Source organism: Simochromis diagramma, unplaced genomic scaffold (assembly GCF_900408965.1).
Source record: "Simochromis diagramma unplaced genomic scaffold, fSimDia1.1 OVJJ01000402.1, whole genome shotgun sequence".
Classification (NCBI taxonomy): domain Eukaryota; kingdom Metazoa; phylum Chordata; class Actinopteri; order Cichliformes; family Cichlidae; genus Simochromis; species Simochromis diagramma.
The window spans coordinates 6,188,271-6,202,619 of NW_024386972.1; the positions used below are offsets into that span (position 1 = coordinate 6,188,271).

At 40.6% G+C, this 14,349-nt stretch overlaps 1 protein-coding gene across 1 annotated transcript; it reads right to left on the reverse strand.

Moving 5' to 3' along the window:
- Positions 1-1,678: 1,678 nt before the first annotated feature.
- LOC120738226 (V-set domain-containing T-cell activation inhibitor 1-like) lies at positions 1,679-13,095 on the reverse strand. The gene is made up of 4 exons (XM_040039419.1): positions 12,798-13,095; positions 8,302-8,655; positions 7,834-8,193; positions 1,679-1,762 (listed from the first exon to the last, which is right to left on the reverse strand). The coding sequence occupies exons 1-4, from the start codon at positions 12,868-12,870 to the stop codon at positions 1,725-1,727; spliced, it is 825 nt and encodes a 274-aa protein (XP_039895353.1). The 5' UTR covers positions 12,871-13,095; the 3' UTR covers positions 1,679-1,724.
- Between the last annotated feature and the right edge of the window lie 1,254 nt (positions 13,096-14,349).

Here is a 14,349-nt window from a genome sequence, read left to right on the forward strand (position 1 = left end):
CCATCCAGCTGGATCACTGTCACAGGTGAGCAGCTTCACTCTGATTTCACCTTTTATTTTGTCCATATATTCACTGAACAGGTGGGACTCTCTCTGCAGGTTGGCCATCTGGCTTCAGCTCCCTCCATCTTGTGATCACACCGGTCTGTCACCTGGTGATGTTCTGTCCATATTTCATCTCCACTCTCCTCTTGGTGTCCCTATATAGATGGAAAGGTAACACTCTGAGTCTCCTCAATTATTTATCAAGCTCGATTGCTTTTGGCCCATTTAAAAATGTCTTATGATTTCATGTTACAGGAAATGAGCCCACCATCACCTTGGCAACAGCAACCAATGCTGAGCAGAGACTGTGTGAGACTATGATGATATTGCGAAGGTGACCACTGAGCATTAGTTCTGATACCATCAGATGCCCCATCAGATGGTGGTTATCAAGTCACCCTGACTGAATGATGTGTAACATAATACCAGGTTTTGTTTTTTTGAATTTTATGAATACAGTTTTATTTTTTCTGTCAGCTTCTTGACTTCCCGATTTTGTTTTCTAACACTTTTGTTAGAAAGTTTTATGTTAGTGTGAGTGAGAAAGAAGGTTACTCAGCGTTAACACATTAATGCAATCTAACGCCATCATCACGACTTACGTGATTAACAGTTAACTCATCTGGAGCGCAGACTGACTCAAAATCTCTGAAATGTCTCTGTTGATGCATTTTGGGCAGTTTGTCCATTCTGCACTCCAGATGGGTTGAGTGCATTACAAATTTTAATAGCGTTAATCGTCATGACCGTGCTAACGTGTTTAGCCATGTTAACGCCGTATTAACACGTTAACGCTGACAGCACTTTATATAAATCTCTCTCTCTCTCTCTCTCTCTCTGATGGAGCCATTTGTATATATATTCTTTTTTCTTTCTTTTTTTTATTTTGGTAAAAAGAAAAGTTAAAGTCCAATCTAAAAAGTAGAGACAGTGTCTGTCTCAAGAATCCAAACTGGAAGCTGGTTCCATAGAAGAGGGGCTTGAAAACTGAAGGCTCTGCCTCCCATTCTACTTTTAAATACTCTAGGCACCACAAATCTCATTGGGTGATATGGCACTGTGAGGTCATTAAGACAAGATGGGGCCTGATTATTCAAAACTTTCTATGTGAGGAGCAGAATTCTGAATTCAGTTCTTTATTTAACAGGAAGTCAATGAAGGGAATCTCTGTAAAGGTTGTAAAAATGCCTAAATGCATAGGCAGTGTGTGGCACTGCCAGCACTGCCTATGCTGCCACCTATCTGGATGGCATCATCATAGGTAGTGACACCTGGGCGGAGCATTTGTAGTGGTTGGCGTCAGTCCTGGAGTCCCTGAACCAAGCAGGGCTCACGGGCAACGCAATGAAGTGTGCTGTTGAACTGAAGGAGTTACAAGATATAGGGTATTACTTGGGTGGCTAGCAGGTGCACCCTCAAATGGACAAAACAGCTATGGCATCCTGCCTGCGTTCCAAGATCAAAAAGCAGGTGAGACAGTTTTTTAGCTTGACTGGTTATTACCGTCGGTTCGTGCCAAGCTTTGCAGAGCTGACCAGCTACTTAACTGATCACATACAAAAAGGGTGCCCCAGATCTGGTCACAGTGTGGTCAGTGGCTCAGCTGCAGGGGAGGGATAGTGTCGTGGTTTTAGGGGGCAGTGCCAGGGTCAGCTGCCAACGTGGATGATAGTCATCATCTAATGATGCCTCCCCCGTTTCAGTAGCATGGTAGGACCTGGAAAGGAAGAGAGGAGAGCTTAGTTCTATGTGTAATGTGTGTGTGTGTGTGTGTGCCATGCTGTGTAATCCCGTATCATGTCTCTTGTTAAACAGTTTTTGGAAAAACTTGTGCTCTGCAGGTAGGACTGCTAACCAACACATCAACTTTTTTCTTTATATCGATGCAGAGCCAGAGGTAACAGAATGAGTATCTTTCGATTATTTATGAAGCTTGATTCCTTTTGCCTTATTTAAAAATGTCTTAAGACCTCCTGTTACAGAAAAAGACCACACAATCTGCTAGACAACAGCAACCAATTCTGAGGAGAGATTGTCTGGGGACTGATGATATTGTGTCGGTGACCACTGAGCATCAGTTCTGAGCTCATGCTCCATAAGTTAGATGGTTGTTATATCGTCACTGTGACTGATTAATACCTGGATTCTTTTGTGTGATCTTTCTGAATACATTTTATTTGTTCTGTCAGCTATTGGCATATTTTCTACATTTCTGCCTGAGAGAAAGAGCTTTTATTTTTTAATGTTTTTATATTTTACTATTTATATCCTTTAATACTGTGTCACATTTTTATTTCAACAATTAACATCACATAGGTATCTTTAGACTGTTGCAGTAAACCCATACAACGTCCCTTCTGCTGCCTCATATCTACGTAAATCACAGTTTGAACAGTTTCATGCGAACTATCAATATCACATCATACAATCTGATATATCAAAGATCCTTGGATATCGAGACCAGAGGTTGCTCGATGACAAGTGATCTATCAACATCAAATCGCACGATCTGATATCTCAAAGATCCTTGGACAAGGAGTCAGAGGTTGCTCGATGACAAGTGATCTATCAATATCAAATCTATATCGAGTCAGAGGTTGCTCGATGTCAAGTGATCTATCAATATCAAATCGCACGATCTGATATGTCAAAGATCCTTGGATATCGAGTCAGAGGTTGCTCGATGACAAGTGATCTATCAATATCAAATCGTACGATCTGATATCTCAAAGATCCTTGGATATCGAGTCAGAGCTTGCTCGATGACAAGTGATCTATCAATATCAAATCGCACGATCTGATATCTCAAAGATCCTTGGATATCGAGTCAGAGCTTGCTCGATGACAAGTGATCTATCAATATCAAATCGCACGATCTGATATCTCAAAGATCCTTGGATATCGAGTCAGAGGTTGCTCGATGACAAGTGATCTATCAATATCAAATCGCACGATCTGATATCTCAAAGATCCTTGGATATCGAGTCAGAGCTTGCTCGATGACAAGTGATCCATCAATATCAAATCGCACGATCTGATATCTCAAAGATCCTTGGATATCGAGTCAGAGGTTGCTCGATGACAAGTGATCCATCAATATCAAATCGCACGTACTGATATCTCAAAGATCCTTGGATATCGAGTCAGCGGTTGCTCGATGACAAGTGATCTATCAATATCAAATCGCACGTACTGATATCTCAAAGATCCTTGGATATCGAGTCAGAGCTTGCTCGATGACAAGTGATCTATCAATATCAAATCGCACGATCTGATATCTCAAAGATCCTTGGATATCGAGTCAGAGCTTGCTCGATGACAAGTGATCTATCAATATCAAATCGCACGATCTGATATCTCAAAGATCCTTGGATATCGAGTCAGAGCTTGCTCGATGACAAGTGATCTATCAATATCAAATCGCACGATCTGATATGTCAAAGATCCTTGGATATCGAGTCAGAGGTTTCTCGATGACAAGTGATCTATCAATATCAAATCGCACGATCTGATATGTCAAAGATCCTTGGATATCGAGTCAGAGGTTTCTCGATGACAAGTGATCTATCAATATCAAATCGCACGATCTGATATCTCAAAGATCCTTGGATATCGAGTCAGAGCTTGCTCGATGACAAGTGATCTATCAATATCAAATCGCACGATCTGATATCTCAAAGATCCTTGGATATCGAGTCAGAGGTTTCTCGATGACAAGTGATCTATCAACATCAAATCGCACGATCTGATATATCAAAGATCCTTGGATATCGAGTCAGAGGTTGCTCGATGACAAGTGATCTATCAACATCAAATCGCACGATCTGATATCTCAAAGATCCTTGGACAAGGAGTCAGAGGTTGCTCGATGACAAGTGATCTATCAATATCAAATCTATATCGAGTCAGAGGTTGCTCGATGTCAAGTGATCCATCAATATCAAATCGCACGATCTGATATCTCAAAGATCCTTGGATATCGAGTCAGAGGTTGCTCGATGACAAGTGATCTATCAATATCAAATCGCACGATCTGATATCTCAAAGATCCTTGGATATCGAGTCAGAGGTTGCTCGATGACAAGTGATCTATCAATATCAAATCGCACGATCTGATATCTCAAAGATCCTTGGATATCGAGTCAGAGGTTGCTCGATGACAAGTGATCTATCAATATCAAATCGCACGTACTGATATCTCAAAGATCCTTGGATATCGAGTCAGAGCTTGCTCGATGACAAGTGATCCATCAATATCAAATCGCACGATCTGATATCTCAAAGATCCTTGGATATCGAGTCAGAGCTTGCTCGATGACAAGTGATCCATCAATATCAAATCGCACGATCTGATATCTCAAAGATCCTTGGATATCGAGTCAGAGGTTTCTCGATGACAAGTGATCCATCAATATCAAATCGCACGATCTGATATCTCAAAGATCCTTGGATATCGAGTCAGAGGTTTCTCGATGACAAGTGATCTATCAATATCAAATCGCACGATCTGATATCTCAAAGATCCTTGGATATCGAGTCAGAGGTTGCTCGATGACAAGTGATCCATCAATATCAAATCGCACGATCTGATATCTCAAAGATCCTTGGATATCGAGTCAGAGGTTTCTCGATGACAAGTGATCCATCAATATCAAATCGCACGATCTGATATCTCAAAGATCCTTGGATATCGAGTCAGAGGTTTCTCGATGACAAGTGATCTATCAATATCAAATCGCACGTACTGATATCTCAAAGATCCTTGGATATCGAGTCAGAGCTTGCTCGATGACAAGTGATCTATCAATATCAAATCGCACGATCTGATATCTCAAAGATCCTTGGATATCGAGTCAGAGCTTGCTCGATGACAAGTGATCTATCAATATCAAATCGCACGATCTGATATCTCAAAGATCCTTGGATATCGAGTCAGAGCTTGCTCGATGACAAGTGATCTATCAATATCAAATCGCACGATCTGATATGTCAAAGATCCTTGGATATCGAGTCAGAGGTTTCTCGATGACAAGTGATCTATCAATATCAAATCGCACGATCTGATATGTCAAAGATCCTTGGATATCGAGTCAGAGGTTTCTCGATGACAAGTGATCTATCAATATCAAATCGCACGATCTGATATCTCAAAGATCCTTGGATATCGAGTCAGAGGTTTCTCGATGACAAGTGATCTATCAATATCAAATCGCACGATCTGATATCTCAAAGATCCTTGGATATCGAGTCAGAGCTTGCTCGATGACAAGTGATCTATCAATATCAAATCGCACGATCTGATATCTCAAAGATCCTTGGATATCGAGTCAGAGGTTTCTCGATGACAAGTGATCTATCAACATCAAATCGCACGATCTGATATATCAAAGATCCTTGGATATCGAGTCAGAGGTTGCTCGATGACAAGTGATCTATCAATATCAAATCGCACGATCTGATATCTCAAAGATCCTTGGATATCGAGTCAGAGCTTGCTCGATGACAAGTGATCTATCAATATCAAATCGCACGATCTGATATCTCAAAGATCCTTGGATATCGAGTCAGAGCTTGCTCGATGTCAAATAAGTGATCGATCAATTCATTTTCAGCTCAATTAAATTTTATTCCTCGAGTGCGAAATCCCAACTACAGTGCCTCAAAATGCTTTATATTATAAGACAAAGACCCTACAATAATACAAAGAAAACTGAGAAAACCCAAACAATCATATGGTTCTCTATAATCATGAACTTTGGTGACAGTGGGAAGGAAAAACTCCCTTTTAACAAGAAGAAACCTCCACTAGAACCAGGCTTAAGAAGGGGCATCCATCTGTCACAATGGTTTGGGCTGAGGGGAGGAACATGAGACAAAAGATACACTGTGGAAGAGAACCACCACAATCACCAATGAATAAATGCAGAGTGGTGTATAAACACATAGTGAGTGAAAAGGTTGACTGAGGAAGAAACTTTTGGTGCATCAATCTCCCAGCGCCCTAGACCTTTCCAGTCTTTACGTCTAACGTCATTAGCCGTGTCTGGACCCAAACTCCGCTTCAGGTCCCAAAGTCAAACATTCACTGCGGCATCACTGAGAGTTGAAAAACTCTCTACATTCTTTCATCTTTAATAAAATGATCAGCGGTGCTGCTTTACCAGGTGTAACAATTAAGTTTAACATCCAGGCATCCATGAAAACAGAATTTATGAAATTTAATGGAGTTAGAAGTTAGCAGGGAGTTAGCTTGCTAGTTTCCACCTAAACATGATATACCATGTTCTGACTGAGAGATTTCTGAAAAAATTTAAATGTGCAGCTCTGCTATCACTTCCAACATAAATGAAGACAGGAAAGAAAACAGCAGTGACGTTTTGTAGGGTTACTGAAGTTGTACTAGTTGGTATATAACGATCTGCTATGTGATCGCTAGCGCAACAAAACTATGTTAGCATAATATAAACAGTGAAGCTGGAGGATAAAGCTAACTTTTTTCCACTCAATATAAGTTAACGTGAGGGTTCCCGATGGTTAGGGACAAGTGCAATCGCATGGCAGGATGGTGTAAACGGACCAAACTTAAGTCAGGAGAACAACGGAGATAATCCATCCACAATACGAAGTTATTCATCAATATACTGCTGCACGGGCTGGGCTGTAGTTACATCGTAAGGTTTTAAAAACTGAGCTTTAAAATGAATAGCGGTAATAAAAACCGAGAGAGGCCGACAGTGATCACTGACTGTTTTTAGGGGCTTGTTGAGATTAAATAGAACAAAATACAAAGCATTAAAACATATTAAAACCCAAAAGCCTTTGTAAATGCAGAGTCGTTTGGGCCCGGAAGAAGGGCTCATACGTCATCACTTAAAGACCAGATAGCAGCATAATATGAATAAATTTTCTTTTTTTTCGGTACCGGTACTAGTTTTATTTTGTTGTATTTATCCGCGACACATTAAAGGCCGGTCCGTGAAAAATAATGTCGGGCATAAACTGGTCCATGGCGCAAAAAAGGTTGGGGACCGCTGCTGTTAATTGTTGTGTGTTCGAAATGCAGAGAGGTGCGCTCGATTTGCCACACGGAGCAGCGCGAGAGTAAAGCACGAGGGAGGGGCTAATAATCAGCTCAGTCATTTTTAAGGATCGTTGAAAGCCCAGATCGTAATCGTGATTAAAATTCGATTAATTGAGCAGCCCTAGCTATAGTTATGTTGTTATATGCTGTATTTGTTTTTACTCTTTTTGCCATGATGGTAGGTATCCATTGGAAGTGAGATTTGAACTTGAATGAGATTTTTACCTTGCTAAACAAAAGACTAATAATATAGTAAAGATCAATTATAATCCAAAATCAAAGCAGAAATTGTTTAGTAAAAATGTGCTTAATTTGGTCCTTCATCATTTGGAGGAGGGAGGGGGGGTTCGTTTTGTTCTTTTTTTTTTATAGATCAAAATAGCAGCCACAAGAATTAGCAAAAGAAACACAACAAAATATATCACTTTATATCTAATGACTCCATCCTGTTTGTCTCCTCCTGGCTGACCTGCAGGTGAGAAACAGGTGTGAGGTGTCAGCTGTCAGGTAGGTGATGAGTGAAGAACAGAACAGAATCCATTTCCTCTTCAAACTGCTGTCAGACATTATCTACTGCACTCTGATCACATCACTCAGACCAGCTGCTTTCTACAAAGTCTCATCAACAACATCTTTAGAAACAAACATCAACAACCAGGAAGCAGCTTCACCTCTGATCACACTTACACTCAACTCTACTCACTCACCTGGAGAAACAACATGAAGGTTGACAACACTGATGAGGTCACTATCCAGTTTTGCTCTCCTTCTGTGTTTTGCTCCCTTCATGAAGACGCAACACATGTATGTTCCAGTGTCATTAATTGTCACATTGTTCAGAATCAAAGACACATCTCCATCCTTCATCTGTCTGTCCTGCAGATCCACTCGGTTCTTAAAAGATGAATGCTGGTGATCTGGAATAAACTTCTGGTCCTGGTAAAAAAAGACATTTTCTTTCCCCAGATCAGTTCTGCTCCACTCTATAACCACACTGGGATCACTGTTGAGGTTTGGAACTTGACATGGCAGAATGGCTGTCTGTCCAGCTGTCGTGTTTATCTGGACTGAAGGACAGGAAACACCACAGAGCAGAGAGGTTAAAAATGTCACAGAAAACATCAGCAACTAGGAAGCAGCTCATTTTTTGATCAAAAACAATTGTAATAACTCACCACGAGGAAGAATCTCAAGCTCGATGCTACAGGTGTGCTCTGTTGCTCTCTCCCTCTGGTTTGCTCCTCGCATGACGACATGGCATTCATATGTTCCACTATCAGCAGGCGTCACGTTGTTCAGAATCAAAGATACATCTCCATCCTTCTTCTGCTTGTCCTGAAGATCCACCCGATTCTTAAAAAAAGGATGCTGATGATCTGGAACAAAGTGCCCATCCTGGAACAACAAGGCATAACCTGCCCCCAAATCAGATCTGATCCACTCTACAACTATGATGGGCTTCTGATTGTTGTGAGCTCGACATGGCAAAGTGATGTTCTGTCCAGACTCAGCTGTGATGTTTATCTTGTCTGAAAGAAGAAATAAAAGAGAGGTAAAAGTGAGAGAGAGAAAATAGAGATAAAGCTAATGGTATCCATTTAAAAAAAATCCAATGTTGCCTTGTTCTCGAGTTACCGCAGTCACAAGAATTTTGGAAAACTTGACTTCTGACCAAGGTCTGGTCAAGGCCACTGAGATTCAACCTCATCTTCATTCTCACATTCACATAGTTGGTTGTCCAGGCCACTACCCACCTGCCTAACCAGTTGACAACAATACCCCATCAGCCTTTTAAAGCTGAGGTATCAGTTTGAAAATCCTACAGTACATCTTTCTCGAGTTATCTTGTTCACAAGGCTGGGTGTCCCCACCAGCTGCCTTTACCAAAGTTAAAACAGATAAACCCACCCACCCTCACACCCCACATTGTGAGGTGTGCACAAAGGTAATGTTTATGCAGACTAGGAATAAGGAGCAAGAGTATAGTTAATGATTATTCCAGTGCAGTGTTTGTGTATTATCTCGAAAGTAAGAGTCACAAGGTGCAAGCAACACAAAAGTTTCTGGCTGATACAGCCATGTATGGGCAGATTAAATGTATCAGATCAGAACAGACTTTATGGGGAAAACTTATCAGACTCTTCTTAGCAAAACTGGGATCAGACATGAGACCTAAGAACCACACACAAAAGAGTACTGCTAAGTAGGCATGGGTATTGATAAGATTTTCACGATTCCGATTCCATTTTTGATTCTGTTTAACGATTCGATTCTTTATCGATTCTTTTTAAAAAAGGAGAACACTAAGGTCGATTAGCTTAGAACTTTGTTTTATATCTTCTCTTTGAACAAGATAGAAATTTAGGAGTAACATGGCCTTACAAACCCAACAGTGACATCTTAAGAGATCCACAGCCTACGGCTCTTCAATGGGGTGTCACAGGGTCCCAGGAAAAAAAATTGTAAATGTAAATTAATAAAATAAATATTCTTCTGTAGCAATAACAAAGTATAACATAAATTATTCTGTAGCAAATACACAAGAATATCCAGTAATGTCCCTGCCTACAATTAAACACGTTCACTTACTGAAAATCATCTGCTGTGGCAAATGGGTGCAAGCCTTTTACCATAAACTTAGTCACTGCTCGGTGACATTCGTCTATCCTGGCCTGAAAGGAGACGCTACCGGTAGACTGTAGTGAGAACTGCCAGCATCTGAGCCAGACTCTGTCTGTCTCTCTCATCATGGTCACCTAAATGCACAGTAATGGCAGGTTTTGTAATAACGCAGATCGCGCTAACATAATATGCACTGTTAGTTGATTATTTACCTGCCGCATTAATGGGAGAGGACGTGCAAACGTTACCGCTGCTGCGGGGTTGAGATTCACGAGTCCGTGAAAAACACGACATTGATTTAAGGTCATCGTGTGTTTTGTGAGCAAATGCTTTTGCATATTCGTAGTCTTTCCTCCCTTAAATGAAATATCTACTTCGCAAGTATTGCAAGTTGCCCTGTTGTCATCCGTTCTCGTAAAGTGTAACCAAAGTTTTGAGCGTTTGAGCCGCTTAGGCGCCGTGTTTCCTGCCAGGTAAATGACGCTCCGCAACGTGGTGGCGTCATTCGGGGCGACTGGAATCGATAAATCGCAAAAATGGCAAACAATTCCAAGGAAATGAAACAGTGGGAACCGGTTCTCAACAAGAACCGGTTTTCGATGCCCATCCCTACTGCTAAGCAAAACTGGCGTACAGTCTTTGACGTGGCCAGATGTATGCTAACAGAGAGAGAGTTACTTAAGGAGTTTGTATGCAGTACAAACAGCAGCTGTGGTGAGGAACAGATGTTTTAACAAACTCACAAAATAGACACCGTATTTGATGCTGACAAGAAGAAAGCCAAAACTTTTCAAGATGCAAACATTTGGAACAGCATATTATTTTTTATAAACAGAACAAGAGAAAACTAGACTCAAGGTGTGCAAAGGGAATGTTAGCTGGAAATGACAAAAATATTTCAGCCTTCTGGGTCTTTTATCCTAACAGTGGGAAAGTGCTCAGACACAGACTTGTCATATCTGTGATGAAAACAACTGTGGGAAGACAAACACAAACTGACACGATGCCATGTGATAAAGATGACTTTGAGATATAAAATAGGACTAAAAAGTTGAAGTCAGAAGATGGGTGTAGACTTTGAAGAAACTTTCTCTCCCACTGCTTATCTGACCACTATCATGGTGTCTATGCAAAGAGCAGTACAATTAAACATGGTTTTACATCAGATGGATGTTAAAACTGCCTATCTACGCACACCACTAAATTGTGAGACATACATGAAACAACCAGAGAGCTAAAAGGTAGCTGAATGTGATGCAAATGAAAGGTTGAAATAGTAACTGTATGGGCTAAAACAATCAGGCAGAAGCTGGAATAAGATGTTACATGAACATATGAGTGGGAACAACTTTGTGCTCTTCAATTTTATGGTTACACATGAACACCAAAGAATGAAAACGTAATCTTGATAAAATGGGTAAATGACCTGATCATTGACGCCAGCAATAACAACACACTGATTGTTGTGAAGGAAATGTAGGCAGGAAAATTCTAAATGAAAGATTTGAGTTAACTGAAACATTGTATTGGTATTGATTTTGACCAGAGAGATAACTATGTGAGGATGTCACTGAAAAAATAAAAATATGTGGGGAAAAAAAATCCTTGAAAGGTTTCATATGCAAGGTTACAAAGCTAGAGCGACACCTTGTGAGCAAAAACTGAACTACACTGATGGTGTAGAAAAGATGAACGATTTCCAAAGGTACAGAGAGGCCGTCTGATCAGTGCTGCAATAAAACCAGAGTTCTGAGCACATCGTGATACAGATTGTGGGGCTGATGTAACAGACAGAATGACACAGCAGAACTGGTTACTGTATAGGCCTGACTGTGAATGATCATCAGCAAACCACTGTGTCATTATCCAGCTGTGAAGCTGAGTACATGGCCTTAGCTACAACTGTACAAGAGAGTATGTACTCATACAGCTGTTCGAAGGTATCGATGGACCTATGCACCACCTAAGATTTATGAAGACAACCAGGGTGTGATAGCATTGGCAATGAATCCTTTAACCAGACAGAGATGCAAGCATAGTGACATAAACTATCACTTTACAAGGTCAACTGTAAATGAAAGGAAAATTATTTTGGATAGCTGTCCAATGGATGGATGTGATGACAAAACCTGCTACAAAAGTTAAGTTGTTTAAATTTGAATGGTTCATGTTCATACCATGCATAAAAAAGTTTTATATGATACTGGGTGAGAAACCTCCTGTTTTTAGGAGAATTACAAAGTGAGAGCAAGTGGAGGTGTTAGATAAAAATATACTCTAAACTGTAAGAAGGACTTTCTTTAGTATTTTCTAGACACAGAAAATGTTTGAGCTGATGTAGAGAGCATATAAAGGAAAATGGAAACAGCCAATAAAATCATTGTTTGGCATGTGACGTGCATGTGCCTGTCAATACAGTTACTCTGTCTCTCTTGGAGCGATGTTAAGTCTAAAAATGGCGGAAGGCTGTTGTGTGTTTATTCCTCCGTAATAATCCTCGGCGCAGTCTCGATATTTACACCAGAATTCCTGCGCATTTCTCCTTCGCTAACACTTTCAAATAAGAAAATATAGATGCTGCAGAAAATCGTTAATGTGGTGATTTATCGCACAAAGCGGTAAAACAAAGATTTTAATTAGTTAATTATTTTATCACTGAGCGCGCTTCAGTGCTGCTGTGAAGGTGGCGGCAGCACATCAGCGCTCTGAAACCATTTAAACATAAACGCTGACTGTCCCACCGCCAAACGTGGAAATCACTCGTTTGCAGAACAAAGTCAGATGAATGTGACTGATTGAACACATATTCTTGGTGTGTGTTCTGCGTTCTTGTAACTGCGACAGCAGTAGAGTAAGGGCGTTTCCACACCTAAAGCTCGTTTACTCTGGTCCCAATCCCAGTTTCTAAACTGGTGGTTTGGTTTGTTTTCACACAGAAAAATCAAAGTGAACTCCAAACAAAATGCGTCACTACAAACAACGTGAACATGACTGCAAAAGGTTCCGTCAGAACAACATTTAAATGAGATTAGATTAAACTGTCACTTACCATCGGAGCCTGAGGCGAGAGTCACAGAGAGTATGATCCACGGCACAAATCCTGCGCGGAAGATGTTACACATGTTCCCAGTGACATCTCTATAAACATCAAACAAAGTTTCCAAAGTTTATTCCAAATACAACTCCATGTTTCAGCTTCTGTTTTACAGCGTACCGGAGGATCAATACTAGGCTGCGGATTGATACCGAAACTTTAGATTTGTAAGTTCCTGCTCTGAACTTGATTTGGATGTTCGAAACTCAATTTTTAACGTCACTGATTTGAGCTAAATGTGTATTTTGTTATCAAAAGAGGACACAGAAGGAGACGAATACAATACGAAGAAACTCCAGAGTAAAAAATACCTGATATAGGAACTATTTATCCTTCCGCTGAGACGCCTCCTCCTGGGATCACCTCACGGCGCGCAGCGGAGTCTTATGCTTTTGTTCGAGTTGCGTCATTTTTTTTCCATTCCCGTTCAGTTTTCTGACTCTTTGGTGACTCACAGTTGTTGTTGTTTTGTTTGTTTCGTTTCGTGTTGTGGGAGGGGGGCTGTGTCAGGAAATTATTGATCAGTGAGCAGATTAGTGGTCAACATGCACGAAGCTTTTCAGCCTCAGTGGGAAGTTATTAAAGCAGAGAGGTGCACTCGATTAAGCAGTATTCACACAACGTTTCCGCTCACTTCCTCTCAGCCAAACCGCTTTCAGCTACAGGAAGATGCAAGCTGTTTCCACGAATCTGCAACACGATCAACACAAGTCACGTTAAGATAAACATTAAACAAAGTCATTGGTAGTCATTCAGGTTCAAAAAGAAAAGTTTTGCTCTGTAATCTCAGAGGCATCATACTGTCAGTGAAGGCATCGCACAAGTACTGACATGTTTTCATTCATGTGGATTTACTGTCTTCGGCTTCCTGAGTTAATTCAGCCACTCACAATTTGTTTTAACAGTCAAAGAAGGCATCAAATTATTCCTTTATAGTTAGTTATCATTCTGTTTGAGCATTTGAACGCTTTCTCAAAGCTTTGTCAAACAGTCGAACCATTGCTTTCATGATAACCACAACAACGACATCATGTCACAGAGGAAGAGGAGGAGGGCTTGAGTGACTTTGAACTGGTCAGTGTTGGTTTGATATTACCGAGAGTGGCATGAAGAACACTGTCCTGTCCTCCCTGTGATGGAGGGAGATGACGTCACTCTGCTCTGTAAAACAAAGACCACTCCCTCCAACATCACAGCTGCTTTTTATCAGTGATGGCCAAATGAGACTTTCTGACGCATTGAAGCTTGTATTGAAAAACGGCTCATTACGCGAAGCTTTACACAGTCCTCTCTGGTGACATCTGGTGGCCAAACATATGAAGAGCAGCTTGAATCTACAAAATAAAACGAACTGCTTCATTATGACTGCTCACTCTACAGAATGGAGTTCTATTTGATATTGGGCCACCGCTGTGTTGCTTTGAACTTTGAAAAAAATCGTTGTCCATTTCTTTAATAAATAATTTTGCTCAGTAAATTTTCCTTGTTTAAACATGCGCCATGGTGT